Raw genomic sequence first — 27,787 nt, 5'->3', positions numbered from 1 at the left:
ATTTTCCAGAAGGAGGGAATTAGATGTGGGTTATATCTAGGCATGTGAAACAAAATAGAAAGCGAGCTAATTTTACAGGTCATTTAGGAAAATCTTACAAAAACACATCTTCTAGGTGAAGAGATCTTATTACGTACCACATATGACCACAAAATATTGGTATGATCAACTTGAAACTCTATTGCTATTGCTATGAGAAAGTACTTTTTGAGAGTAGTAATTTTATATCCAGTATCCTCACATATATGTGCACACATGTAAATTTATTATGCTTAGAAGCAAACTCCCAGTCCATATAGCTGGAGCTGACAAAAGAATGTACATTCCAGATAAAAGATAAGATCAAAGAAAACATTAAAAAATAAAATTGCCAGAAAGTTTCAAGGTATAAAAACAAATATGATTATTTCAGAATGTGGATCTCAGTCCACAATATTATTAAATAGAACTCAATAGTCTTCCGAAGAGATAATCACGTTTAAACCTCTAATTTATTTGTGTAAAAATTATCTAATAGCAGCAGAAAATCCAAACAATGACCTAAATGGCATTAGTCCTCATGCTAATCAAGTGTAGGGATTAAACAACTTAATTGGGTCCCATCACACAAGTGAAGAAGGATTTAGTTTTATTACAACATTTTCCTAGAGTATCAGGGATGCTTTCTGTTTACATTTTAATTCAAGGGAAGAGTAAAATGAGAGCCGGAGCAAAGCCATTCATTCCTCTGTCTCCATAAATTTTGCAATCACTGGAATGTGCACTCAGTCATAAATTGATAACTCAAATTATTCAAGGTTTTCTAATTTAAACAAACTCCTTCTTGGTACTTACTTGGCGACTGTGTACTGGACCCAGTTTAATAAAGCCTTCTTAGCATTTCCTTGGATCTTGGTGGCCACCTTCCGTTTGCTTGGGGGGCTGGTGGTCTCAGAGCTGACCACGCTGTCCACGGAGGATGTGCTGCTGGACAGAGGCTGCAGCTGCGGTAGGTTGCTGGTCAACTCCTCAATCTGCGTGAGCATCAACAGTCGGCAAAACGTCAGCATTACGTCAGCGTTATCTTTGTTCTTCTCTTCTCAGGTGGTTTAATTTTCCAACTTGATTGATCTTAACACCCTTAACCTCCCAACAGTATAAGCTCTTAAAGGGCACCACCAATGTCTTACTCCTGTTTGCACTTCCTTCCACATCTAAAATGGGACCTTGTACACAGTAATGAACACTTGTTAAATACACGCATGAATGAAGAAAACAAAACCTAATGGTTCTCCAGACTCAAAGGATGTACACACCAAGAGTGAGTCCTAATGTAAACTACAAACCTTGAAATGATAGTGATGTGTCAGTAAAGGTTCATTAATTGTAACCAAGGTTCCACTCCCATGGGGGATACTGGTTAAGGGGAGGCTACGCATGTGTGGGTGCAGGAGGTACATGGGAAATTTCTGTACTCTTTGCTCAGTTTTGCTGAGAACCTCAAACTGCTCTAAAAAATAAAGTCCATTTCTTTAAAAAAATGACCTTACGGCTAGAAGAATTATCCCAGAGAGAACAGCAAGTTAATTTCTCCCCTTAATGTCTAATAGGAGCATAGAACCGCTCCCTTCCAGAGGAAAAAGAAAAACTTCCTGAACTCTTTTTACACCAATATTTCATCTCCATCGTGTTCTACCCACTTCTCGGATTGGGTACCTGGCCGAGTTCTTTGGGGAGTTCCATATATAACACCTTAGCGAAGAAAAAGAGGGCATTTTCTGCCAACAAAAAACAATGTACATGTGAAGGTCACATCTCTGCTAACTTGAGGTTCAGCCGCAAAGGTACAGAAAATGAGGGCATTATTCATCATTCAAATGTCCACCACTACCTCCATCTGTGACATTTATATCAACTGAAAAGGGAGCTGAAGAAGTACAATACCTGGAAATACAGAATAATGGTCCACATCAGTCCGAGAACTATCGAGGGTCGGCCATCAGCTATATCAGTGGAGTTAATGTTGACTAATTTAATCTGTTTAAAAAGAAAAACTGTACTAGTAATGTACTAGAAGATTACAGACCATTTAATTATGCAATAAGTAGCACTTGACTAGACGTCAATAACATGTGGTCATGCCTGGGCAGCAGTACACAAGAGGAAGCAGGGTGAGCCATAGAAACATGGTTTCAGTGGAAATTTCAGGGGCATTCATTAGGTACACACAATAAACACAACTACAGAATGAATTTCAAAAACTGGTTTAAAGTTGAAAAAAATATGACATCATGCGAGGAATTACCAACAAAATGCCAGACAGGAAAAAAAAAAAAAAAAAAGGTTATTCTTTACATTCAGAGGTTGACTGGAATGGAAAAGAAACTGTGAGGGGAAGTTTAAGAAGATGCACTTACTTTGAAATTTGTTACCAAATAGCATGAAACTTATGTTCTCTTTTACCTATAAAAGTCAGCAGTTAAAAATTCTAAAATTTGTACTAACCGGTGATCCTCTGTACATGGACTGACATGAAAAACAAAGGGAGAAGATGATACATATATATAAATAGTCCTTCAAAATCCACATTATTTGTTCAAAGGGAATAAAAATGCAGGTAGTAAATTTAGAGCGTGATTTGCAGAATACATTTTAAAGATAAAGGAAAGGCAAGAAATAGTTAATTATTAAGAGAAACAGTTAAGAGAGTAGAAAGAGACTGGGGGGATTCAGTTCCCTACTTTGGGGCACTGACAACTATAAAGCACTCAGAATTAATCTGTCTACAGTTGGCCCCAATTATTCATTTCAATGTCTTCCCAACTATGAGGAAGTCCCAGGAACATAGACTTGTATGGTAGGTCTAGCTCAGTCAGTCTCTACAGAATACAGTTAGCTACTTATCCTCCTCTTCATAATCCCTGGACAAATGAGAAAAAAACTAAAGTACTTCTTAGACTTCTAGCTCAATAATTCTCAGCCAAGGGCTTCCCTGGTGGCGCAGTGGTTGAGAGTCCGCCTGCCGATGCAGGGGACACAGGTTCGTGTCCAGGAAGATCCCACATGCCGCGGAGTGGCTGGGCCCGTGAGCCATGGCCACTGAGCCTGCGCGTCCGGAGCCCGTGCTCCGCAACGGGAGAGGCCACAACAGTGAGAGGCTCGCGTACCGCAAAAACAAACAAACAACAAAAAAAATAATTCTCAGACAAGATTTAATAAGGTGTGATACTAAAATAAAGTTCAGAAGTTTGTAAATAGCTTACTTTTTAAAAAATATCAGAAGCAAAATCATCCCACAATCACCTTACTCTTGAGTAATTGGTTTAAATTTACTAGTTATACAACTGAGAAGTAAAGTAAAAGCTAGCACAAAAGTCATTGTAAATAATTTGAGATATACCCATGGGATTTTATCTCACTGCTGAAGTTCATTCAGCAGGTTCAGAGACAGAAAAAAATTGAGAACTTCCACAGATCACAAGATCATATGTCTACTTCTTTTAAACCTAGCACTCTGTAAGATATAAAATACTTGTTGGTGGAAAATAAAGAGTGTCACATTTCTTTAATCTTTTATGACAGAACCTATTACAATCTTTATAATCATTTTGACGGCTCCATTTTACAATTTCTCCAGAATTTTCTCTATATCCATTTTAGTGTCCATGGGCCACAAATTTATAATACATGCTAATAACCACAAGATTAATGCCTTTCATAGAGGACAAATTATTTCTCTTTCCTTATATATCATTCTTTTTGAAAATGCAATTGAATATATAAGTTGAATTTCCTACCTCAACCCAGCTCCAACTGCACTTTGAAGTTTATACGTTCAGCTTATTACAGAATCTGAAGATCTTTTGCTCAACTTGTGAAGAAAAAACGTTTTTCAAAATTATTTTCTTTCTTAAAAACTTAAAAACCATAATGGGTTTGGGGAGCACAGGTTCTTTGCCTGTTATACCTCCTCTCCCTTGCAAAATCCTATGAAATATACAATAAACTTTTAACAGCCCTAAGATTGTGGGCGGGGCAATAGAGACACATCCAAAGAGACCGAAGAATTCCAGAAACCAGAAAGGATGAATCACATAGATGGACCTCACCTCAGACCTTCTGAGCCAGAAAACAAGGAAGGCGACCTAAGAATCTGTTTTAACAAAACCTCTAGGTTTGGAGAAGTTTGATTTTGTAAGCCAGAGGCCCGAATGGACTGAATTATCTTCAAAATTCACATGTTGAGGCCCTAACCCCCAATGTGACTGCATTTGGAGATAGAACCTTTAAGGAGACAATTAAGGTGAAACAAGGTTATAAGAGTGAGCCCTAATCCAATAGGACTGGTATCCTTATAAGAAGAGGAAGAAACACCGGAACCCTCACTCTCACTTTCTCTCTCTCTCTCTGCACACACACACAAGAAAGGCCACGTGAAGGCACAGTGCCAAAGCAGCTGTCGGCGAGCCTGGAAAAAAGGAGGAAATCAACCCTGATGACACCTTGATCTTGGACTTTCAGCCTCCAGAACTGTGAGAAAATACATTTCTGTTGTTTAAGCTATCCAGCCTGTGGTATTCTGTTACGGCAGCCATAGCAGACTAATACAAGGCCCACAGACCTTTCAAAAAAAATTTGAATTATTTGGGAAAAATTTCAAAAAAATTTAAATAAAAAATCCAGACTACCAGCTTTTCTTGATACATTGGAAAACCTAATGAACAGATGCATCACCACTTTACGAGTTGTTTTCTACATATATATATAGGTAGCCAAATACCTGCATTAGTTAATAAGTAACTTAAATAAATTAAATAAATAATAAGATTTCAATAAAAATCCAGACTACTGGCTTTTCTCGTTCAACTGTTAAACCTGGGATCACTGTGCTTGCATTTCATCGAGGTAACACCAGATGGAATTGAGTATTTGCGTCCTTCTTCCAGACAGCACATGGGACTACTCCGTTTTCCTGCTACCATGATCAGCTTCTACCTTGCTTCATCGTTTACATCATCTATCTGGACCTCACAGGAACCTAAATTTATGTCCTTGTGTGCACTATGGCAAGCTTTAGGAAGCATGGTCAGTGACTGGCTCCTCCTATTACTATTTAGAATGACCCACCTGACACCTCATTGGAGAAAAACTTGTGGAAAGTAGTGATGAATCTATTCATTAGAGCCAAACTTATACAATTCTTATCAAATACTAACATATGCCTTTATTCAGTAACCCTGTAAACAAGTGGAAAATAAACACAATGGTAGGGTTTTCTTCAGTAAACTTGAAAAGTGCCTTCATTATTCCTTATCCGAGTACTAAACAAATCTTCTATCATCTAAAGAAAAAAATCTAAATGGAGGACAAAGTAAATACAAAGGTTAAAGACAAATTGTTGAAAATATGTTTGAGACTTAAGTTCTTAAATTATAAAGAACAAAAATAAACAGTAAGAGGGAGGGCACCAAAGAGTCTTCAAAAACTCATTCTACCCCACTGTCAATTATTTTGTGAGCCAATGGGGTGAAGAAATGCAAGAAAGAGAAGCCCAAAACTATGTACTTCAGGTAGATTTTTAAAAAATCAAAGTAGTTAGGGATTTGTGGGGACAGAAAGGAAATACTTTGGATTTTGTCCTGAAACTCAAATGCATTACTTTTTGCCTTTAGTAAATATAATATTTAAAATCTGAATCCTCTACTTTTTAAAAAGTTATTCAGGTTTGTTCTGTGAAAATGGACCTGGTACAAACAAGTCTTTTGTGAAAAGAAGACTCTTTGGTTGTCTTTACAAACAATGCCTTTCATGGGTTAAGTCATTAAATTTTTCTCCAAGACATTAATTAATAAGAAGAATTTTGTTTTCATATTCTAGCCAGCAAATACACATCGAAACAAAGAAGGACACTATTGTTATATAGCCAAAATGGAAGATGCAATGACTGGGAAAACTCCATAAACATCCTGTTAAATAAGGCTTTTTTTTCAGCTTTCCATGAAAAACTCATGAAGCGAGAGAAGGAAGAAGAGAGACACTCCATTAAGAATGATGTTAAAGTGACCTGAAAACAATGTCCAATATTCTACTAGACGTTAAGACTGTTTTTCTACACCATCTTAATGCCTAGAATCTCTCTTTGGTGTGAAGTTAGCACACTTGACTGAACTTTCTACTGATTCACTGTAATAACAACTCATCAAAATGTAAATTATTTAAGAGCCAGAATCTAGTTTTCTTTAATTTTCCAGAATTAATATTTTCCAGAATTCTCGTTTTACAGAAAGTATTCAATTATGCATTTGTGGAATAAATGAAATAAGTTATTGCATATAGACAGAGAAGTAAATAACTGAATCATTCTATTTTCCAGAAGTATCTGGATATCCATTTATAAAGCTGGTTTTGGTATTGCCAAACACAGACTTCCTGAATTTCTACAAATTAGAAAAGGCTAAAATCTAAAAGGATTGGTGCAACCCTTCTGGAGGGAAATATGTCAACACCTAACAAAACAAAATACACACTTATGTTTTGACCCAACAATCATACTTCTGAAAATTTACCCAGAAGATACACTTCCAATAATACAAAAATACTTATGCAGTTATTAATTGCATCATCGTTTCTGTTTGAAAAATGCTAGAAACAACCTAAATGCTCATTCATAAGAGAGTGGTTGAATAAACTCTGGAACACCCAGACCACGGAATAATATGCAGCTGTAAAAATGAATGAGGAACGTCTCTGTGAACTGATTTGAGGGATTTCCAGGATATACTGTTAAATGAAAAAAGTAAAGTGCACCTGGTGTATCGCTAGTACGCTACCTTTGTATAAGAAAGAAGGTGGTGTATGAAAATAACCTGCTCATTCCTGCAAAAGAAATACAGGAAGGATAAATCAGAAATTGGAGAAACTGGTTACCTAGAGGTAAGAAAAGGAGTAAAAGGAAGGAGAATGGTAATGGAGAAGCAAGGATGAGGAGGGAATGCCACTTCTCTAAGTGTAACTTTTGCTCCTAGAATCATAATAATGTCTCATTCTCTAAAATAAAAAATAATTAAGGTCAACTAGGATGTGTGTGGGGTTGCCCAAAATGGAATATAACTCTATTACTTAACTCTATTACAAATGAATAACATAATCACACTGAAAGGATGGGAGAACAGAAATCTGGACAACATTCTCTTGACAGGAGATTGTAATGCTGAAGACCGAAAGAACTGTACACAAATACTGTTCTCCAGTTAGTCAATATGTTTCTCACAAAGGTGTGGGTTAGCAATTCTGAAACTACTTTATGTGTATACACTAGAGATGAAAAAGAAGACAATATATTGTAGATGAGAGCCAGGTTTCTCACTGCCAGAGAAAACAGAAAGAAATCATCATGCAATGGACCTTGTGGTATTGGACTGAAATCAGAAGTATCAACTTGAAGTAAAGGTTTACACGCACACATAATAGAAGAAGCTATATAGAAAGAGAGAGAGAGAAGGGAGAGAAATATAGATATGTGTGTATACCCAGATTAGTAAACATACATATATCTAGATCTGTATATTGAGAGGGCAATGAAACCTCAGTAGCCATGAGCACACCTAGCACCCAAATCTTGGTTTCTAAATGCCATTCACTAATGAAAGGAAAAAAGCCTCCTTAGAGAAGTGGTTGATTCTAGGATTGGGGTAAGGAAAATATAAACCTGGAAAATCTGTAGTTCCAGAAAATAAGGAAATGATTGAAAAAGGATGGGGCCATGTCAAAAGAGCACAGGAGCCAGCTTGAAGGAACTCTTAATGGACAAAGCTAGAACAATCTGAGCAACAAAATAATAACAATAATAGTAGTCATACTGGATTATAACTATAGAATAAAATAAATATCCATGAGTCCATAATGAAATAAAGAAGGAATTGAATAAATAAATGGGGAAGAAAGGTCATCTTTTTCTTACATAACGATTCCAATTACTAAGTATAAAAGAAACGAGGGAAAAACAAAATCATCATTAGGCAAACAGCACAGAAGTAATTACTGAAGGCAACTGATGCTAAAATCAGTGAGCAAGGAGCAGAATATTAGCATAATCTCAATTACCTCCCCTAAGTTATTTCTGAATTATAAATGGAAAAGTAGTAGTTTTACCATAAAAAAAAAAACTCAGCAGATGACTTAATCAAGTGGTTGAGGTTAGCATCACCAGCAATAAGACAAGTCAGAATCCTATCTATATCCACTAAACTGATTCACTGAGAAGAATACATCACTTCCTTGGAATTCTTGCCAAAAATGTATAACCTCAATCTAATCATGGGAGAACATCACACAAACCAAACTGAGAGATATTATGAAAAATAACTGCCTAGCGGTTATCATTAAGGTCATGAAAGACACAGAAAGACAAGGTCATAGAATGGAAAAGACAAAGGAGCCACAACAATTAAAATGCAAGCATGTTATTGGATTGGATCCTGGAACAGAAATAAGACACTGTTGAAAAAATGATGAAATTAGATTAATTTCTATGCTTTACTTAACAGTATCATGCCAATTTTAATTTCCTTATTTGGTAGTTGTACTATGTTACATATATGTACTATGTACAAATAAGTCCCTCACATTAGAGGGAGCTGGCTGAAGTACAGACACGAAATCTCTGTACCTTTTTTTTTTTTTGCCACTCTTCTGTAAGTCTAAAATGATTTTACAATAATATTGCACATATATGTTGTATAGATTGCACGCAGTGTTTTTACCCAACAATCAACAATGAAAATATTAGTATGTCCACGCTTTCTTCTTGAAGTGTTTTGTTTTTGTTTCCCTCTTACCTTCCTTCCTTCCAGGAACTTGAGTGCCGTGCCAATGTTCGCCACAGCATGGATTCGCTTCATCCGGCGTCCTTGTTCACACGGCTATATAAAAGGGGGAAGGACAGGAATAAGTAAAAATGCACACATTAAAAAGACAGTTATAAACTCTATTTAAGTGGATTCAAAATATACTTGAAGAATGTTCAAGAACAGCCAACATACTCAATTTCTATAAAGGTTAGCAGATACATAGAGGAGCGTTATCCCCACAGCACTTGGAAGGTGTATAATTTACTCAATAAATACATTCATTCTCAGCTTCTGAATGCACTTACCCTTAAGGTTTCTGTATGCTTAAGGTTGGAATTCACAAAATTCCTATGTTGTCTACTAAGACTGTTATTCCTGCAAGTTAGGAAGTATTTTTATGGAAAGTGCTCTTGGTGTGTGTGGAGGGAGGGCAGGAAATCTCTCCTTGCCTCTAAATTTTGTCATAAACTTAAAACTTCTCTAAAAAATAAAGTCTTGGGCTTCCCTGGTGGCGCAGTGGTTGAGAGTCCACCTGCCGGGTTCGTGCCCCGGTCCGGGAAGATCCCACATGCCGTGGAGCAGCTGGGCCCGTGAGCCATGGCCGCTGAGCCTGCGCGTCCGGAGCCTGTGCTCCGCAATGGGAGAGGCCACAACCGTGAGAAGCCCGCGTACCGCAAAAAAATAAAAAAATAAATTAAATAAAGTCTTAAAAAAAGTATTCTTGGTCACTCACATTTTTTTTCAGTCATACTAACATGAAAGTTGCTGACAGTATTAGTGGCGTTTCTCAGTTTGAAGGACCAAAAAGCATGGCGCATATGAGCCAAGGTTAAAAAGGAGGAGTGCAAGAATGAAAATGTTCTTCGCAAAACAGTATGTTCTGGTACAAGGATACTAAGTTACTTGTGTTTGATTCAGCAAAATATAATAAATTAATAAATAATTTAATAAATAGAATAAAATAGTAAGTGCTACACTGTTCATTTTAAAACTCAAAATAATTTCAGTGAAGTAGATAGCATTACATTTACGAGACCTAAGAGGATAACAGGTCCATGATTGCAGAGCTGATAGACTGGTCTCTTCTCTGTGGCACTGAACTCTAAACAATCTCCCATTAGAGCTCAAAACTAAGTATCTTTTCATTTCCAGTTAAAAGTGTAACAGGTAATTTTTTATGACATAATTTTAAACAAATATTTAAATAGAAAATATACTTTTAAAATGTTTATCCTTTTCTTGCATGGCCCTCTTATTTAGTTATTCTATTAATTATCTTTTATAATGGAAAAAGCACCTAGGAACCTGCAACTAAAACAAAGCCAGGACCCAGAAATTAAGCACAAAAGCCACATCCCTCAATATTACCGTTCATTCCATCCCCCTGAAGTCCTACACCATGGCAACCATCACAATAAACCCAGTCCAATGTTTTCCCTTTTACACACATTCATTTCATTTATTGCATTCTTAAAAAGAATATTTATTTCAGTTCTTAGCTCTTATATAAAGAATATCACTGTATTAATCTTTTGATACTTACTTTTCCACATAATAAGATTGCTAACATTCATCCATATTGTTTCCTGTCACTGTATTTCATTCATTTTGACAGCCATATACTGTGCCATTTATTTACTCTCCTTCTGATGTGAATCTGAATTATTTCCAGGTTATTCCTATGTGACCTGTGCTGATAGGATGTATACCTAACAGTGGAATTGCTGAGTCAGGGGGAATGTGACTTTTGAACTTCTAATCTAACTTTTCCAAAGTGTTTGTACTACTCACTCTTATCAGCAATACAAGAATAATCCTGTGGATACACATTTTGTCCAACACTTGATTTTGATAGTTATCTTTAAAAAATTATTTTCAGTTGAATGTATGTAACATGGTCTTTCATGGTGGTCTTCATTTGCACTGCCCTGCTCAACAATGGTGTGAACATCTCATCCTCTGTTCTTTGGCAAGTCTGTTTCTTTTTCTTTAATTTTTGTTGGAGTATAGTTGCTCTACAATGTTGTGTTTGTTTCTGCTGTACAGCAAAGTGAATCAGCTCTACGTATACATATATCCCCTCTTTTTTGGATTTCCTTCCCATTTAGGTCACCACAGAGCACTGAGTAGAGTTCCCTGTGCTATACAGTAGGTTCTCATTAGTTATCTGTTTTATACATAGTAGTGTATATATGTCAATCCCAATCTCCCAATTCATCCCACCACCGGCCATGCCTTGGTATCCATATGCTTGTTCTCTACATCTGTGTCTCTATTTCTGCTTTGCAAATAAGTTCATCTGTACCATTTTTCTAGATTCCACATATAAGTGATATTATGCAATATGTGCAAAAGCTTTTAAGTTTCATTAGGTTCCATTTGTTTACTTATTTATTTTTAAACATCTTTATTGGAGTATAATTGCTTTACATTGTTATGTTAGTTGCTGCTGTATAACAATGTGAATCAGCTATACGTATACATATATCCTCATATCCCCTCCCTCTTGCGTCTCCCTCTCTCCCTCCCTCCCTGTCCCACCCCTCTAGGTGGTCACAAAGCACTGAGCTGATCTCCCTGTGCTATGCGGCTGCTTCCCACTAGCTATCTATTTTATATTTGGCAGTGTATATATGTCAATGCCACTCTCTCACTTCGTCTCAGCTTACCCTTCACCCTCCCCATGTCCTCAAGTCCATTCTCTAAGTCTGCATCTTTATTCTTGTCCTACCCCTAGGTTCTTCAGAACCTTTCTTTTTTTTTTAGATTCCATATATATGTGTTAGCGTACAGTGTTTTTCTCTTTCTGACTTACTTCACTCTGTATGACAGACTCTAGGTCCATCCACCTCACTACAAATAACTCAATTTTGTTTCTTTTTATGGCTGAGTAGTATTCCATTGTATATATGTGCCACATCTTCTTTATCCATTCATCTGTCGATGGACACTTAGGTTGCTTCCATGTCCTGGCTATTAAATAGTGCTGCAATGAACATTGTGGTACATGACTCTTTTTGAATTATGGTTTTCTCAGGGTTTCTGCACAGCAAAGGAAACCATAAACAAGATGAAAAGACAACCCTCAGAATGGGAGAAAATATTTGCAAATGAAGCAACTGACAAAGGATTAATCTCCAAAATATACAAGCAGCTCATGCAGCTCAATATCAAAAAAACAAACAACTCAATCCAAAAATGGGCAGAAGACCTAAATAGACTTTTCTCCAAAGAAGGTATACAGATTGCCAACAAACACCTGAAAAGATGCTCAACATTACTAATCATTAGAGAAATGCAAATCAAAACTACAGTGACATATCACCTCGTACTGGTCAGAATGGCCATCATCAAAAAATCTGCAAACAGTAAATGCTGGAGAGGATGTGGAGAAAAGGGAGCCCTCTTGCACTGTTGGTGGGAATGTAAATGGAGAACAGTATGGGGAGGTTCCTCCATTTGTTTATTTTTGTTTTTATTTCCATTACTCTAGGAGGTGGGTCAAAAAAGATCTTGCTGAGATTTATGTCAAAGAGTGTTGTGCTTATGTTTTCCTCTAAGAGTTATATAGTGTCCGGCCTTACGTTTAGGTCTTTAATCTATTTTGAGCTTATTTTTGTGTATGGTGTTAGGGAGTGTTCTAATTTCATTCTTTTACATGTAGCTGTCCAGTTTTCTTGGGTTGTTTGTACTCATCGTTTTGAAGATGTACCTCATATATTCTTGATATAATCCTTTCTTAATCCTTTTTTAACCTGTATTGTGAATATCTTTGACCAATTTTTAACTTTTTTGTCACTTTCTTTAAAGTTTTTTGATTAAAAACTGTTTTGAATTTTAAAATAGTCAAAGGTAACAATCTTTTATAGTTAATATTTTTTGCCTTATTTTTTTCCCTGTCCTGATGTCTCAGAGATATTCACCTATATTTTCTAAGAGTTTAAAGTATTTTTGCCATTAGGGCCTTTATCCATGTATATTTGATTTCTATAGAGGCCAAGAGATAAGGATCCAACTATACCTTTTTCTTGCTCTTCCATTTATTGAACCATCTTTCCTTCCAGATCTGACATCCACCTCTGACATAAACTAAATTTCCATTCATGCCTTGGTCTGTTTCTCAACTCTATTGCATTAGTCAATATGCCCAGCCCTGCATTAACACCACACTATCTTATGTGATAAAGCTTCACTGTAAGACCTGATATCTAGTAAAGCAAATACCTTTTCTCTGCTTTTCTTCTTTGGCTGTATCCTGGCTAAAAGAGCAAGGTATAAACATCTATTGTGTAGTTCTACCCCATATTTGCATCTATTTTAACACAACTGACCTACCCTAGTTAATACAGTGATCCTCCCTACCAGGCTACAAGCTCTTTGAGGGCACCAACCATACTTCATTCACCTTTGTTCTCCTTAGAGGGCAAAGGCAGTGCCTTTTCCATAATAGAGACTCCAGATATGTTAGCTGAACAGTCAAAAGATAATGCCAAACCCAGCGGCAGACTTGAGTTCTACTCTCAATATATGATTGATGTTTACAAAGTCACCTGGTGAACATGCAAGGGCCTTCAATTTCCTAAGAATGCCCATGTGTACTTTTAAGTGGATTTTTAGGCTCCTCTTTTTTTTTTTTTTTGCGGTACGCAGGCCTCTCACTGTTGTGGCCTCTCCCGTTGCAGAGCACAGGCTCCGGACGCGCAGGCTCAGTGGCCATGGCTCACGGACCCAGCCGCTCCGCAGCATGTGGGATCTTCCCAGACCGGGGCACGAACCCGTGTCCCCAGCATCAGCAGGCGGACTCTCAACCACTGCGCCACCAGGGAAGCCCTTTTAGGCTCCTCTTGAACGCAGAGTGTTAAGGAGTCTTTAATAATACTATACAGAAGTTAACAAAATAGATAAGAAATGAATTTCTCTGCAGTCCTTAAGCTCTATTCACATTGCTTCGATTATTTTTAATTTTTCTATGGAATTCTTCACATTCTTAAAAAAAATCCTAAGTATAAAATTAAATTTAGTGTTCCTATCTTTATGTGTGATTAAAGATATATAATCACCGATCCATTCAAAGAGTAAATGTTCTACAAATAATAATCAAAGGGCACAGAGAAATCCAATAATAATCATAAAAGCTTACAACTCCCTAGCATCTGAAATAAAATAATAGACAAGAGAGTCACAGTAGGTTATTAAGAGAAACTAAGATACTGAGAGTCCTCCCTTACCTTGAGATGCTGGTGGTAAAGGGAATACTAAGGTATTTGGCTGAATTTCCCAGATGATCATGGTCAAAGTCAGTCCTGGGCTATGTGAATCATGATGTTAAAGTATACTGCTCTTAAATAGAGTTGTACGTATGAGATTTCCCAAACATTGCTAATGTTCCTGAGGGAAATGCTTTTGTTCACATTCTCTCTTTGAAAGCTCTACAAGAATGCCTAGGATACTCAGTCCTTTAAGTGATGCTTTTCATCTTAATGTGGTCCTGAACCAAAATGTCTACATGTACAAAATTTAAATAACCATTGCGATGGTTTATTTATAATTTCAGAGTAATTTCATTTTATATAATTCAGAATCTTGAAGGGCTCATTAAAATAAATAATAAAGGTTAAATCAGAAACTGTCCTTCTGTGTCTCAGTTTTTCTACCTCTTAAATGAGAATATTGAGATTCTTTCTGAAATTGCTTCTAGCTTCCAGATCCTATCATTGTAAACACATCTAAATGAGTAGGGCACTTAAACAGAAGTAGGATTCTTGTATCAAAATATACGCTCTTTCTAGAATCACTTAACTTGGCAGGTAATGCCCATTGAGGTTTCTGTATACCGTTGGCCGAGTACAATGGCAGAATCATAATGACACTTAGAATGACAGGCTTCTTAAATACCCATTTGAATTGTAATGAAGGTTCCTTCAATTCAAGTAAATAGCTTAATTCAGGAGGGTATATGAAGATAGCCAGTTACAACAGGCCACCAAGGGAGTATATATTTCAGGTCAATGACTCCCACATCCTAATGTTAATCCAGTTTATTTAGCTCATGCATATATCTGTTTATTCCAAACTGGCTTTTCATATGTGTCTTCTTTGATTTCTCCCAATGTGGAGCCTGAGATAAGAACAGGGGTACATGCAGGTGACCGAGGAGGTGATCCCAGGTAGCAGGAGTGAGGATGCATGGAGAGTGAGACAGGGAAGGAGGAAAAATCAATAAATAATAATCAATAATAGTACGATGTGCTATTAAGGGTCTCCACAATGGGCAACCACGGCTCAGTTCTGCTGGCGATCCAATGGGGCACTCTACCTCATGTGTGAAATAAACCTTGGAATCATCCCTCCTACAAAAGCCAGGCTGGAATTTTTATTCAGACTCCCATCCCATTTGGGACCATTAACTCTCCCACACTTCAGGGCTGCCTTGCCGCAACTTGCAGCTTTGACAAAAGCCCTGAGGGCAGAAACCCAGAGACGGGCTGCCAGTGCTTGAGTTGAAATGCTGATGGAGGGTGTGGATCACGTCCACTCCTGCGGCTACTGGAATCAGAGGTGATCTGAGATGGCGCTGGGGGCACCAAAAGCATCCGCTATACTATGAATTCAAGTAGATAATGACTTACACAGAATTATTATTATCAGTTTGTATCTTCCCAGAAACAACTCTGTTACAAAAGCTATGGTGACGGCTCCCCACAGGAAATGAACTGGAAATTTATGATCAGGCAAAAACACTTTTTAAAAAATCAATTAGGGCTTCCCTGGTGGCGCAGTGGTTGAGAGTCTGCCTGCCGATGCAGGGGACGCGGGTTCGTGCCCCGGTCCGGGAGGATCCCACATGCTGCGGAGCGGCTGGGCCCGTGAGCCATGGCCGCTGGGCCTGCGCGTCCGGAGCCTGTGCTCCACAACGGGAGAGGCCACAACAGTGAGAGGCCCGCGTACCATAAAACAAACAAACAAACAAACAAAAATCAATTATCCAAGTAATAATGACTGTGTAGCTCTTTGTCATGATGCAACAGATTAAGAAAAAATAAGTGCCCCCAATTTTGGACCCCATGTCTAGTGTATTACACAACATTCTGAAGATTATTTCCTGAGAGCCTTTTAAAAATTATGGTAAACATCACATAAATAATCTATGTTTGCAAACTACTTACTTCTCTACTACTCTGAAATGAAAAACCATAAGCCAGAAAGAAATAAATATTTTATTATTCGAGTAATGTAGAAAAATAGATTTTATAGGTCACTGTCAATTTGTTTTTCACTCTGCTGGTTCCATTGAGCTTAACAACAAATGATTCTGAACATGCTGTTCCTATTACAAACGACTGATGACAGAGAATGTCCATAAGCGGATGAAAAATGCCACGCTGATTTCAAGGCTTAATTTTCAACAACTATCTAAATACACAGATATGGACCAACAATCCTTTCCAAATGGAAAGTAAGCACTTAAAGTGCATTAGATGTTAATTTCCAACAAATCTTCCTGGATGCCGTACAGATGCAGTAGTTAACCAGGACTGATTATCGATGAAGTTCTTTACTCTTACTTCTAGGATTACTACCACTATACATAATGTTTTAAATCTACTATAGGTGTGCAGGAATGAGAAAGGAAATTTATTCCTTGTTCCCAGAAGTGACCGATAGACTAGTGCTTCCTGTGTATTACCAACCGCAAAAGAGAAAAAAATTTCCCTCACGTGGGTAGCACCCCTTATACTCCCAACTCCATAGCCCCCAAATTCCAAATGGGAACAGTTTGACAAGTCTGGTCACAGAAAACATCCTTACCAGTTTCTGCCCAGACAGGACCTCCAGCAGAGCGAGCAGCTTCACACCATCTTTCATGTCTTCAAAAAGATCATCTACCACCATTGGGGGTTTCCGCTATAAAATAAAAAAATAAATAAATGCAAAAAATACTTCTCTTACTCTCTGTCAGACATTTGTTACTCACTGTGGCAAAATTTGAAGAAAAATGTCTAAATGCCAAAATGCTTTATTTGGGATATGGTTGGCAATTACCTTTTGATGGTTGCAAAGAGAAAAACGACCCTTTGGAGGTAAACTTCACATTCAAGAACCTCATGCCTGGGCTTTCACATACACACCAGTGTCTTTCTAGAAAGGGAGTTTTGACAAGAGTGGGATGGTGTGGGATAAGGGAAGGAAAAGAGGATACTATAAACATAAAAGATAAGAGAGAGGTTAAAGCAGGACGGACGTAAACAGGGAACAGGTGGTACCCCAGATAAACTGGACCAACCTCCGTACCTTCACCCTGAGTGAGCACATTACTGGGCTGAGGCAGGTGCCAAATTTCCTTGAACATTCTCTCGTTAACTCAGTGACCTGCTGTGGGACCATTGTTAGAACAGCCAGAGGGACAGGTTGAACCTCCTGTGGGTTAGCTGGCCACGTCCGTTCTGTTGCACAGGCTGGCAAATCCAGCAAACCTCTCTCACAGCGTGGCACTGAACCCAAAGGATCAAAAGCACAAGAGTACAGACTGATCAAGGCAAATCCATCACCACTACTGGAGAAACAGTCAAAGCCCATTTTCAACTCATGGAGGGTCTTTTGTTTTTTTATGAAGATTATGAAAATACTTAGTATACTAGAGTTCATGAAATCTTGAAATTAGGTGTATCTCTTGCCTCAGAAGAAAGTAAAAAAGCGATGATGTCAAAGTTGATGGTCAACAGTAATTAGGTGCCCTCAGATTTCTCACAGAATATGAATTTTAAAAAATTTATAGGGCTTCCCTGGTGGCGCACTGGTTGAGAGTCCGCCTGCCGATGCAGGGGACACGGGTTCGTGCCCCGGTCCGGGAAGATCCCACATGCCGCGGAGCGGCTGGGCCCGTGAGCCATGGCCGCTGGGCCTGCGCGTCCGGAGCCTGTGCTCCACAACAGGAGAGGCCACAACAGTGGGAGGCCCGCGTACGGCAAAAAAAAAAAAAAAAAAAATTTATAACCTGGATCAAGCTCTGTAGTTTTCTAATTCTCACTGAACATGTCAAAGGCCTAATGCTGTCTACTTGAATTTCAATTGTCTTTCTTTCTATCAAGAAAGAAAAAGGAAGGAAGGAAGGGAGGAAGGGAGGGAGGGAGGGAGGGAAGGAAGAAAGAAAGAAAGAGAGAACGAAAGAAAGAAAGAAAGAGAAGGAAGGAAGGAAGAACGAAAGAAAGAAGGAAGGAAGGAAGGAAAGAAAGAAAGAAGGAAGGAAAGAAAGAAAGAAAGAAAGAAAGAAAGAGAAAGTTAGTTCTTTGTAGAGATATTTAATCACCAAATGTTTTACTGAAATGGGACTTTGTCTACCCACTGATATGGCACATTTATATTCTCTTATGACTGCATGAAGTATTGTCTCTGAATGGTACAATTCTAATTGTGAATGCATTTTTTTTCTCTTTATAAAACGAACAGCTGAATACATTTTGTTCTCATGCTGCAAAATACATGTTCAAAAATAATAGTTTTCATTTTCAAGCTTTCTCTTTTAAATTCCACTATTCACACTGCTTACTATTTATACAGCAAGAACGTAATAGTGACTTTATATTCTAAGCATATAAATAAAATTATTCAGAATAAAATGAGCCTTTACAATGCAAAATATTTGATGTGATAAGAATCAAAATTATTGTATTAACTGTATATAATCATTAAAAATATGATCTATTTCACTTTCAAAATGTCCATTTGTATCCTAATAATACAAATACAGTGGAATAATGAGGGGAAAAGTTAATAAATATGTGATGTATTCTGTGAACAAATACAAATGAAATTTTTCATGTATTGTGTTAACCTGAAAATATATTTTAAAACTTAAACAAAGCAGGGAATTTTCATGAAATAATAAAGAGTCCAAGAAATTGGACACCAAAAAAAAAAAAAAAAACGATAGATTGCATCCATCCATCCATTCTGACTTTAAACGTACACAGGTCTCTACCACTTTGCAGAACATTCTCTCTCGACCCCGTTCTGCCCCTCATGTGTGTCCTCTTGCATTCCTGCTTGTGGTCCACGTGCTCTCTGCCCCTCTAGCCACTCCTAGAAGTGGCCTCTAGGTCAGCTCTAACCGCTGAACAAGTCAGTAGCCCATCAGTCCCTCTGCACTGGATATTGTTGCTACCAACTTCTCCTTGAGCTGTTCCTCCCCAAACTTCTTCGATCAGTCTGCCTGGTTCACAGATTTCTTCTCCTTCTCTCTCTCTCCTTTCTTCCTAACTGTAGCCATTCACCAAACTCAATCCTGACTCCACCATTCTTTACAAAATTTTGTCTGGATAGATGTGACTCTCTTTTTTTTTTTTTTTTTTGCGGTATGTGGGCCTCTCACTGTTGTGGCCTCTCCCATTGTGGAGCACAGGCTCAGCAGCCATGGCTCACGGGCCTAGCCGTTCTGCGGCATGTGGGATCTTCCCGGACCGGGGCACGAACCCGTGTCCCCTGCATCGGCAGGCAGACTCTCAACCACTGTGCCACCAGGGAAGCCCTAGATGTGACTCTTGAATCCTTCCTTGCAGGTAAGTGTTCTTTCCTAAACATTGTTGAGCACATGGCAGGCACTCAAATTCACTGACTGAATGAATGAATGAATGAAGTTTTGTAAAAAAAAAAAAAAAAAAAAATTACCTTTGCAGTCCCTATGCCCGTATTAATGGTTCTTAAAATGTAGTACATATATATGATGGGTAAAGAAAAATGTTCTCCAGATTCTAGGCAATCACAGACTACAGCACAACACATAGAAGCATCTTGCTTCTGAATGTCTTGTTCACAGTAGGAACTCATTAAAAACTTGTTGAAGGAATGAGTTCCTAGTCTGTGTATGGGAAAAAAAGAATAGGTAGTTTTTATTTCAAGAACAGAGATGCCTAGAATAGTCTCACTTTCCTCTTTTCCCATTTAGCAAATTCCTGGTCAGTTTTTATGACTGAGCTCTTATGTAATCTTTTCCAGTTTTCCAACTAGAATTAAATTACTTATTTTGTCTTAAGTGCATTTGTTCTGATTATAATGACCGCATTGCATTATAGTTATTTATAAAGTTGTATGCCCAGGAATTCAGATCATGGGACTTCTGGAGGACAAGGAAGTTGAATATATATTTAAATACATAATACTAGGCACAGTGCTTAGCACTAGTTGGTAGTAAACATGTAGATATCTCAACAGATATGTGATGCTTATTTGCAAATACCTTTTGGAATCTTGGAGAGATGTACACAAATAAGGACACGAGGCAAAAATTTCTTTTTATAGGAAATATGAGTTGCTTCTGAAAAATTTTTCGCCAGTATCTTCCTACACAAAGTAAAGAGATGTAGTCTGATGGCTATTAGCAGACTAAATAGAAATTGGAGAAAATATTTTTCTCTAAAATAAAAATGTTTATGTAATTAATAATATGCAGCTATTGTATCTTCAACACTCTGAATTATAGAACCTAGCATGTAATAAATTCTCGACTTACTACCTCAACCAGTAAGAGAGGAAGAAAATAAGCCTCTGGCCACCTTTCCTGCAAAGAGCTAGCAAAAGTGAATACTAAGGCTTCCCTGGTGGCTCAGTTGTTAAGAATCTTCCTGTCAATGCAGAGTACACGGGTTTGAGCCCTGGTCCGGGAAGATCCCACATGCCACGGAGCAACTAAGCCCGTGCACCACAACTACTGAGCCCGCATGCCACAACTACTGAAGCCCACGCGCCTAGAGCCCGTGCTCCGCAACAAGAGAAGCCACTGCAATGAGAGGCCTGCGCATGGCAACAAAGAGTAGCCCCTGCTCGCCGCAACTAGAGAAAGCCCGCAGGCAGCAACAAAGACTCAGTGCAGCTGAAAATAAATAAAAATTAATTAATTAATTAAAAGTGAATACTAGAGAATGATCTTTATTTTTCTACAAGTTCTATCCAATTGTACATAATGTAAATATTGTGTAAACCACTTTATTTATCAAAACACTTTATCAAAAATTACACCAGGTCTTCCCTGGTGGCACAGTGGTTGGGAGTCCGCCTGCCGATGCTGGGGACGCGGTTCGTGCCCCAGTCCGGGAGGATCCCGCGTGCCACGGAGCGGCTGGGCCCGTGAGCCATGACCGCTGAGCCTGCACGTCCGGAGCCTGTGCTCCGCAGCGGGAGAGGCCACAACGGTGAGAGGCCCGCGTACCGCAAAAAAAAAAAAAAAAAAAATTACACCAGAATAAGAAAAGTCCTAGTAATTATTGGACAAGTTTTGCTTTCCCATTTTGTATAAAGTACTGTTTACATATAGCAAATGATCAACTAGAGAGCGCCTTTACTATCGTGACAGCATCACATTTATTTTTTGAAACAATGTTTTAATACAAAACCTTTCATCTAAAATGCCTCTCTCGTCATATATATATATATTCACAACATCAATCTGATTACTTCGCAGGATTCAGGTCACGGTGCTGGAGGCCAAAAGGAAGAGTTAGAAATGAGGGTAATTCACTGGAGCCTGAGTTAATGGAAAATAAAGATAATGTGGTTTGTTCCGACGGCTTGAGAATTTGCAGTTTTAAGCACTAGACAGAAATAAATCTATTGGGCACTTTTTAAGACCTCAGCTATCTATTTTTTATTAAGATAAAATTATGATAAGCTCTTTCTTTTACACACTATTTGGAAGAATTAAATTCTTGGCCCTGTGAATCACATTTAGATATTCTACAGATATGCATGCTGAATCTGAGATGCTCAAAGAGTGGAATGTCCTGACTGAGTGAGGGGAGAGGAAGATGCAGAAAAGGAGAGAGAAAGAGGTACTTGGCTTCTGTGGCTACTCCCTTCTAGAAACCCTCCTCAAACTAGGTTTAAGCCCTAAATTCTGGCTGTCAGAGTACTGCCTGGTCTAAAGTCTCTAGAAACGCAGGGAAAATGCACATGCCTGGCAATGCCCTTGGTAGTTAACTTAAGAGTGCAACAGATCTCATAGAGTTTTGTTTCCTGTTTTTTTTCTCCTCCCCCTTTATTTTTGCAGCCCTTTTAGCGCCACGTAATGAGATTCATTCCCTTTCTCTTAGGACTTAAATGGGATCAAATGTTTCTCCTTGAACTTTATGAAATCTAAGAAAGCACAGATATTTTTGGCATAATTTTTACTGACCATTTCCTGTATTGGGGAAAAATAATCCATTCTTTAACATTGTGTGTGTGTGAATAACTTGTGTCACTTTACTAGTTCATAAGTACTAATACATGTTTAATCTTTATCCACCATCTACTTTCATATTTTCATTCATATAAGGATGACCATGTTTGCTATACAACATGCTGATTTTATGGCCCTACAAACAACTGCAACACTCAGGACAAAAGGATTATGAGGATAATTTTGATGAAAAAAGGCATAACTATTTGGCACAAAATGAAAATTTAAGGAATTCTCACATTTCAAAACTATATAGAAATGATAATAGCCATTCTGACAGGTGTGAGGTGATATCTCATTGTGGTTTTGATTTGCATTTCCCCAATGATCAGCAATGTTGAGCATCTTTTCATGTGCCTGTTGGCCACCTGTATGTCTTTCCTGGGAAAATATCTATCCAGATCCTCTGCTCATTCTTCAATAGCATTTTGTTTGTTTTTTTGATATTGAGTTGCATGAGTTCTTTGTATAATTTGGACATTAACCCACTATCAGATTTGCAAATATCTTCTCCCATTCAGTAGGCAGCCTTTTCATTGTGTTGTTAGTTTCCTTCCTGTACAAAAGCTTTTTAGTTTGATGTAGTCCTATTTGTTTACTTTTGCTTTTGTTTCCCTTGCTTGAGGAGACATATCCAAAAAAAAAAAAAAATTACCAAGACTGATGTCAAAGAGCGTATTGCCTACGTTTTCTTCCAGAAGTTTTATGGTTTCAAGTCTTACATTTAAGTCTTTAATCCATTTTGGATTTATTTCTGTGTATGATATGAGAAAGAAGTCCAGTTTGATTTTTTTGCATGTTTTTATCCAGTTTTCTCAACACCATTTACTGAAGTGGCTGACTTTTCCACATTGTATATCCTCACCTCCTTTATCATAGATTAACTGCCCATATACATGTGGGTTCATTTATGGGCTCTCTATTCTCTTCTATTAATCTATTTGTCTGTTTTTCTGCCAGTACCATGCTGTTTTGATTACTGTAGTTTCATAGTATAGTTTAAAATCAGGGAGTATGATGCCTTCGGCTTTGTTGTTCTTTCTCAGGACTATTTGGGGTCTTTTGTGTTTCCATACAGATTTTAGAATTGTTACATTTTGTGCCCAGCAATAGATGAATGGATAAAGAAGATGTGGTATACAATGGAATATTACTCAGCCATAAAAAGAGTGAAATCTTGCCATTTAGGACAACATGATGGGTGGACCTAGAGGGTATTATGATGAGTGAAATAAGTCAGACAGAGAAAGACAGATAAAGTATGATTTCACTTATAAGTGGAATCTAAAAGAACAAAACAAATGAACAAACGTAACAAAACAGAAACAGACTCCTAGATATAGAAAAAAAACAGGTAGTTGCCAGAGGCAAGGGGGTTGTTGGCAGGAGAAAAACAGGTGAGGGTGATTAAGAGCTACAAACTTCCAGTTACAAAATAAATGAGTCATAGGTATGAAATGTACAGTGTGAGGAATATAGTAACTGTGTAATGTCTTTTTATGGTGACAGTAACTAAACTTATCGTTGTGATCATTTTGAAATGTATAGAAATATGGAATCACTATGTTGTATATCAGGAACTAACAATGCTGTAGGTCAATGATACTTCAAAAACAAATGAACAAACTCAGAGAAAAAGAGATCAGATTTTTTTGTTTTCTCAAGGGGACTTGGCCCTGGAGGAGCCTGGGAGCAGCAGCAGTTGTTGCTCCTCGTGAGGGTTCAGGCAGCCCACAGCTGTGGCGGGTCTCCAGAATCTGAGGTCAAGAACAACTAAAGGCAGGGCTGTGGATGGGCCAGCAGGGCCATCGGGCAGGGGACAAGGTTGTGGCAGTTCAGCAGGAGGCAGGGTCCTACTCTGGTCCAGCTGTCTAGGAAGAGCTGCTGGCCTGGAAGAGGGAGGGAACCTGCACAGCAGAGGTGGGGGGGGGGGGGTGAATTGGATGAAGCTGGTTAAAAAGTACAAACTTCCAGTTATAAGATAAACAAGTACTAGGGATTTAATGTACCACACGATAAATACCAGTAACACTGCTGTTTGTTATATATGAAAGTTCAGAGAGTAAATCCGAAGAGTTCTCACAAGGAAAAAATTTTTTTTTCTATTTGTCTAAGGTTGTAGCTATAGGAGATGAGGGATGTTCACTAAACTTATTGTGTTCACTAAACTTATCATGATGTGTGTAAGTCAAATCATCATGCTGTACACCTTAAACTTACACAGTGCTATATGTCAACTGTCTCTATAAAACTGGAAGAAAATAAATAAGTGAAAAAACTACATAGAAATGAAAATGTTGGTGCATAAAGTAAATATGACAAAGTAGTCACTATTATAGACTACATATATGAACTCCAACATGTACCAGATGTTTGTGGCTTAGATATTTACACATTATATATAATTTAATAGGTGTTTTAATAGAAATGAAAGGAAGAAGCAAAGAAGGAGAATGGAAAGGGTAGCAAAGAATGAATGAGACGTTGTTGAACATCTCGATGCTAAGGGATTGTACATGTCACCTCACTCAACATTCATAACCACCACATATGGGGGTATCACCCCCTCTTTAAAAGCAAGGAATCTGAATCTCAGAGAGGTCAAACCATTAGCCTAGATCACACCCCTACTAAGTGACTAGGTTTGAGCCCAGGTTTATTATACCTTGAGCCACCTTGTTAGAAAGCTTAGTATAAAATTATAGGTATTAGCATTTTTTTCTGAATACACAAACCTATAAATGTGATTTTTATTTAACATCAATATGAAAAGTATTAACTGATCAGCTAAGGTGCCTGCCACTCTACTAGGAACAAAATATTAACAAAAAGCCACTTTTATATGAATGGATATAAGAAAGCCTAAAAATAACAGTAGGATATAAGAAAGACTAAAAAGTAATAATAGAAGCACATGTATATAAATATACATTGGAATAGACACGAATCATCCCAGCTCACACCATGTCCCCCTGTTGTCATGTCTGTGCTACACCCTCATCTTTTGTTAACTGAGTGACCCGAGCTGGGCCCATCACATTCTCTACTTGAATCTAGAAGATGGCTGGAGCCAAGTTGTCACATGGCAATGACCTAAGGACAAGTGACATCAGGTCCTGCTGCTGAGACCCCAAGAGCCACTCTCCCTGCCTGGGTTAGTCAGTGTGTCAGGGGTCCCCAAGACATTCCTTAGCTTGATGACTCTCAAGATGGACTCAGGGGACCTAGAAAAGCTGCTATACTCATGGTTACAGCTTATTACAGCGAATGGACACATTAAAATCAGCAAAGGGAAAAGGCACACAGAACAAAGTCCAGGAGGAACCAAATGAGAGCTTCCAGTGCTGAGTAACTGGTTTCCCTCCAGTGGATGTGCACAGGGACATGCTGACTTTCCCCAGCAATGGTGTAAAGTGTTGCCAACGAAGAGAGCACACCTGAACCTTGATGCCGGGCTTTTATCTGGAGTCTGTCATGTAGGCCTGTGGCACCTGCCTAACTGACCTCAGCTACTCAGTCTTGTCTTCCCCTGTCCCTATCCCCAGCAAAAACAGGTGTTCACCGTACAACTCATTAAGATAAATTGATTTTATCAAGTAGTATAGCATGGCCCCAGGCCTCAGGCATACAAAACACCTCTATCAGAATATTCCAAGCGCCCAGAGGTTATCTCCCAGAAGCCAGTCAAGGACCATTCTTAAAGGCAAGTCTTTATTTGGAATGTGCAGGGTTTGAGCAACCCAGGCCTGCTGAGTTAACCCTTTCCTGCCCAGTCAGCATTTCCTTCCATACCCTGAGGTGCTCTGTACCTTTTTACTAGATCTCACTTCTTAGTTAAATCATTTAAAATCAATTTCATTCACTTGCAACAAAATAAAGCACAACTGACATGTGTGCCTCTTTTGTTATTACTTTGTAAACACTCTCCTGAACTTAACAATGTACATTTCAGTGCCCTCCCACTCCATGATGAGATTCACATAAGCCACCAAAAATAAATGCAGTTATTTTTTAACATCTTTATTGGAGTATAATTGCTTTACAATGGTGTGTTAGTTTCTGCTTTATAATGAAGTGAGTCAGCTATACATATATCCCCATATCTCCTCCCTCTTGCTTCTCCCTCCCACCCTCCCTATCCCACCCCTCTAGGTGGACACAAAACACTGAGCTGATCTCCCTGTGCTATGCACCTGCTTCCCACTAGCTATCTATTTTACATTTGGTGGTGTATATATGTCCATGCCACTCTCTCCCTTTGTCCCAGCTTACCTTTCCCCCTCCCCGTGTCCTCAAGTCCATTCTCTACATCTGCATCTTTATTCCTGTCCTAATAAATGCATTCTTTATTGATGCCAGTGTGCATTTTCAGGGGAACCTGACTGTATTTAATATAAGATGTTTTATAAACTTTTGATCAATTGATACTGGTAAACGAAGAAGGTAGAAACAGTTGAGTATTATTGAAAAACAAACATGAAAGAAAGAAAGAAAGAAAGAAAGAAAGAAAGAAAGAAAGAAAGAAAGAAAGAAAGAAAAGAAAGAAAGAAAAGAAAAAAGAAAGAGAAGGAAGAAGGAAGGAAGGAAAGGAAGGAAGGAAAAGAAGGAGGGAGGGAGGGAGGAAAGAAAAAAAAGGAAGAAAGAAAGTCATTTTTCATGGACAAGTGTATGCCTATATATCCAAAATTATAAAATGTTAATGTACTAAAATTATTTTTAGCATTTTTAACTTTGCATTAATAGGGCAAGCACATGCACATCAATTAAGGAGAAAGAAGCTTTGGGTGTTTGATCAAAATCAGTGATGTGGAAAAGTACAAAGCTACCTTGAAACATTACCAGCCTATCATGGCTCCATCAGCAGGTATCTACACATCTGCAAGAATCTTAGCGCCCCTTAGTGATAAATATCACAGGGCTATCAAGGAGCTCTGCAGCATGAAGGGTTTAGTCCTCAGCAAAGGAAAGGGCTGAATCACCCATCTCATTCCAGGACCAACCCAGGTCCTCACTTACCATCATCACTTTCAGTTGCACAACTATTGGGCAGTCTTTTACTGAGTGCTTTTCCCTCTTGGGGAAAGAGCTCTTAAAATATTGTATAATACAAAAATTATAGCATTTTGCTTTAAATTACTAAATACATATCCTCGGGTTTAAAATTTATGATTGCCGGATACCTAGTGATACCAGTAAAACTGAACTGGAAAAGACCTAAAGAAAGAACCCATGGCACAGATAATGCTTTTCTTTACTTGAGACATACACATGGTCAAGCACAGTCAATCTTGCTAAAAATGATGCAAAATCATGGCCTGACATATTCCCCAGACAGCCTCCTGTGCAGTATATAAAGAGGTCTCAGTGCGGAGGCTGGACCTCAAGCTGTATTCCGGGCACCTTGGAACCTGTGTGCACACAATGGCCCCTCATTTCTCAAGCCAGACCAACCACTCCCGCCTCCGTTTTCCAGGTTTCAGGTGGGAGCTATTTCACAGGCTGAGAGACAGGGTATGGGGGAACATCCCATCCCAGGACCAGCCTAGAGTGTTCGCATGCTCTTCCAGTTATCTGATGGGCAGGAACAGAAAGCTAAACAACAGGAACTGAGAGGAGAGTGGGAAGGGAAGAGAGGTTGACCAGCAGACGCGGAGCAAGCTACCCCCCAATGGTTGGCAAGGAGCCCGCCACACTAAACTGTCTAAAAATGCCAAAGCAGCTGGACTAGGTCTGTAAAATCATCATCATA

At 38.4% G+C, this 27,787-nt stretch overlaps 1 protein-coding gene across 1 annotated transcript in view; it reads right to left on the bottom strand.

The window, feature by feature from the left end:
• The window catches only part of SYNE1 (spectrin repeat containing nuclear envelope protein 1), a 464,259-nt gene that overhangs the window by 346,018 nt on the left and 90,454 nt on the right, over positions 1 to 27,787 (bottom strand). The window contains exons 4-8 of the mRNA XM_049695244.1: positions 16,638 to 16,733; positions 8,817 to 8,900; positions 2,485 to 2,505; positions 1,924 to 2,016; positions 835 to 1,013 (exon numbers count right to left, since the gene is read on the bottom strand). Of these exons, the coding sequence (XP_049551201.1) occupies positions 835 to 1,013; positions 1,924 to 2,016; positions 2,485 to 2,505; positions 8,817 to 8,900; positions 16,638 to 16,733 (473 nt within the window). The remainder of the gene's footprint in view (positions 1 to 834; positions 1,014 to 1,923; positions 2,017 to 2,484; positions 2,506 to 8,816; positions 8,901 to 16,637; positions 16,734 to 27,787) is intronic.

This window comes from Orcinus orca, chromosome 12, assembly GCF_937001465.1.
Source record: "Orcinus orca chromosome 12, mOrcOrc1.1, whole genome shotgun sequence".
In the NCBI taxonomy this organism is placed as follows: domain Eukaryota; kingdom Metazoa; phylum Chordata; class Mammalia; order Artiodactyla; family Delphinidae; genus Orcinus; species Orcinus orca.
This window is presented reverse-complemented; position numbering and strand designations above follow the sequence as displayed.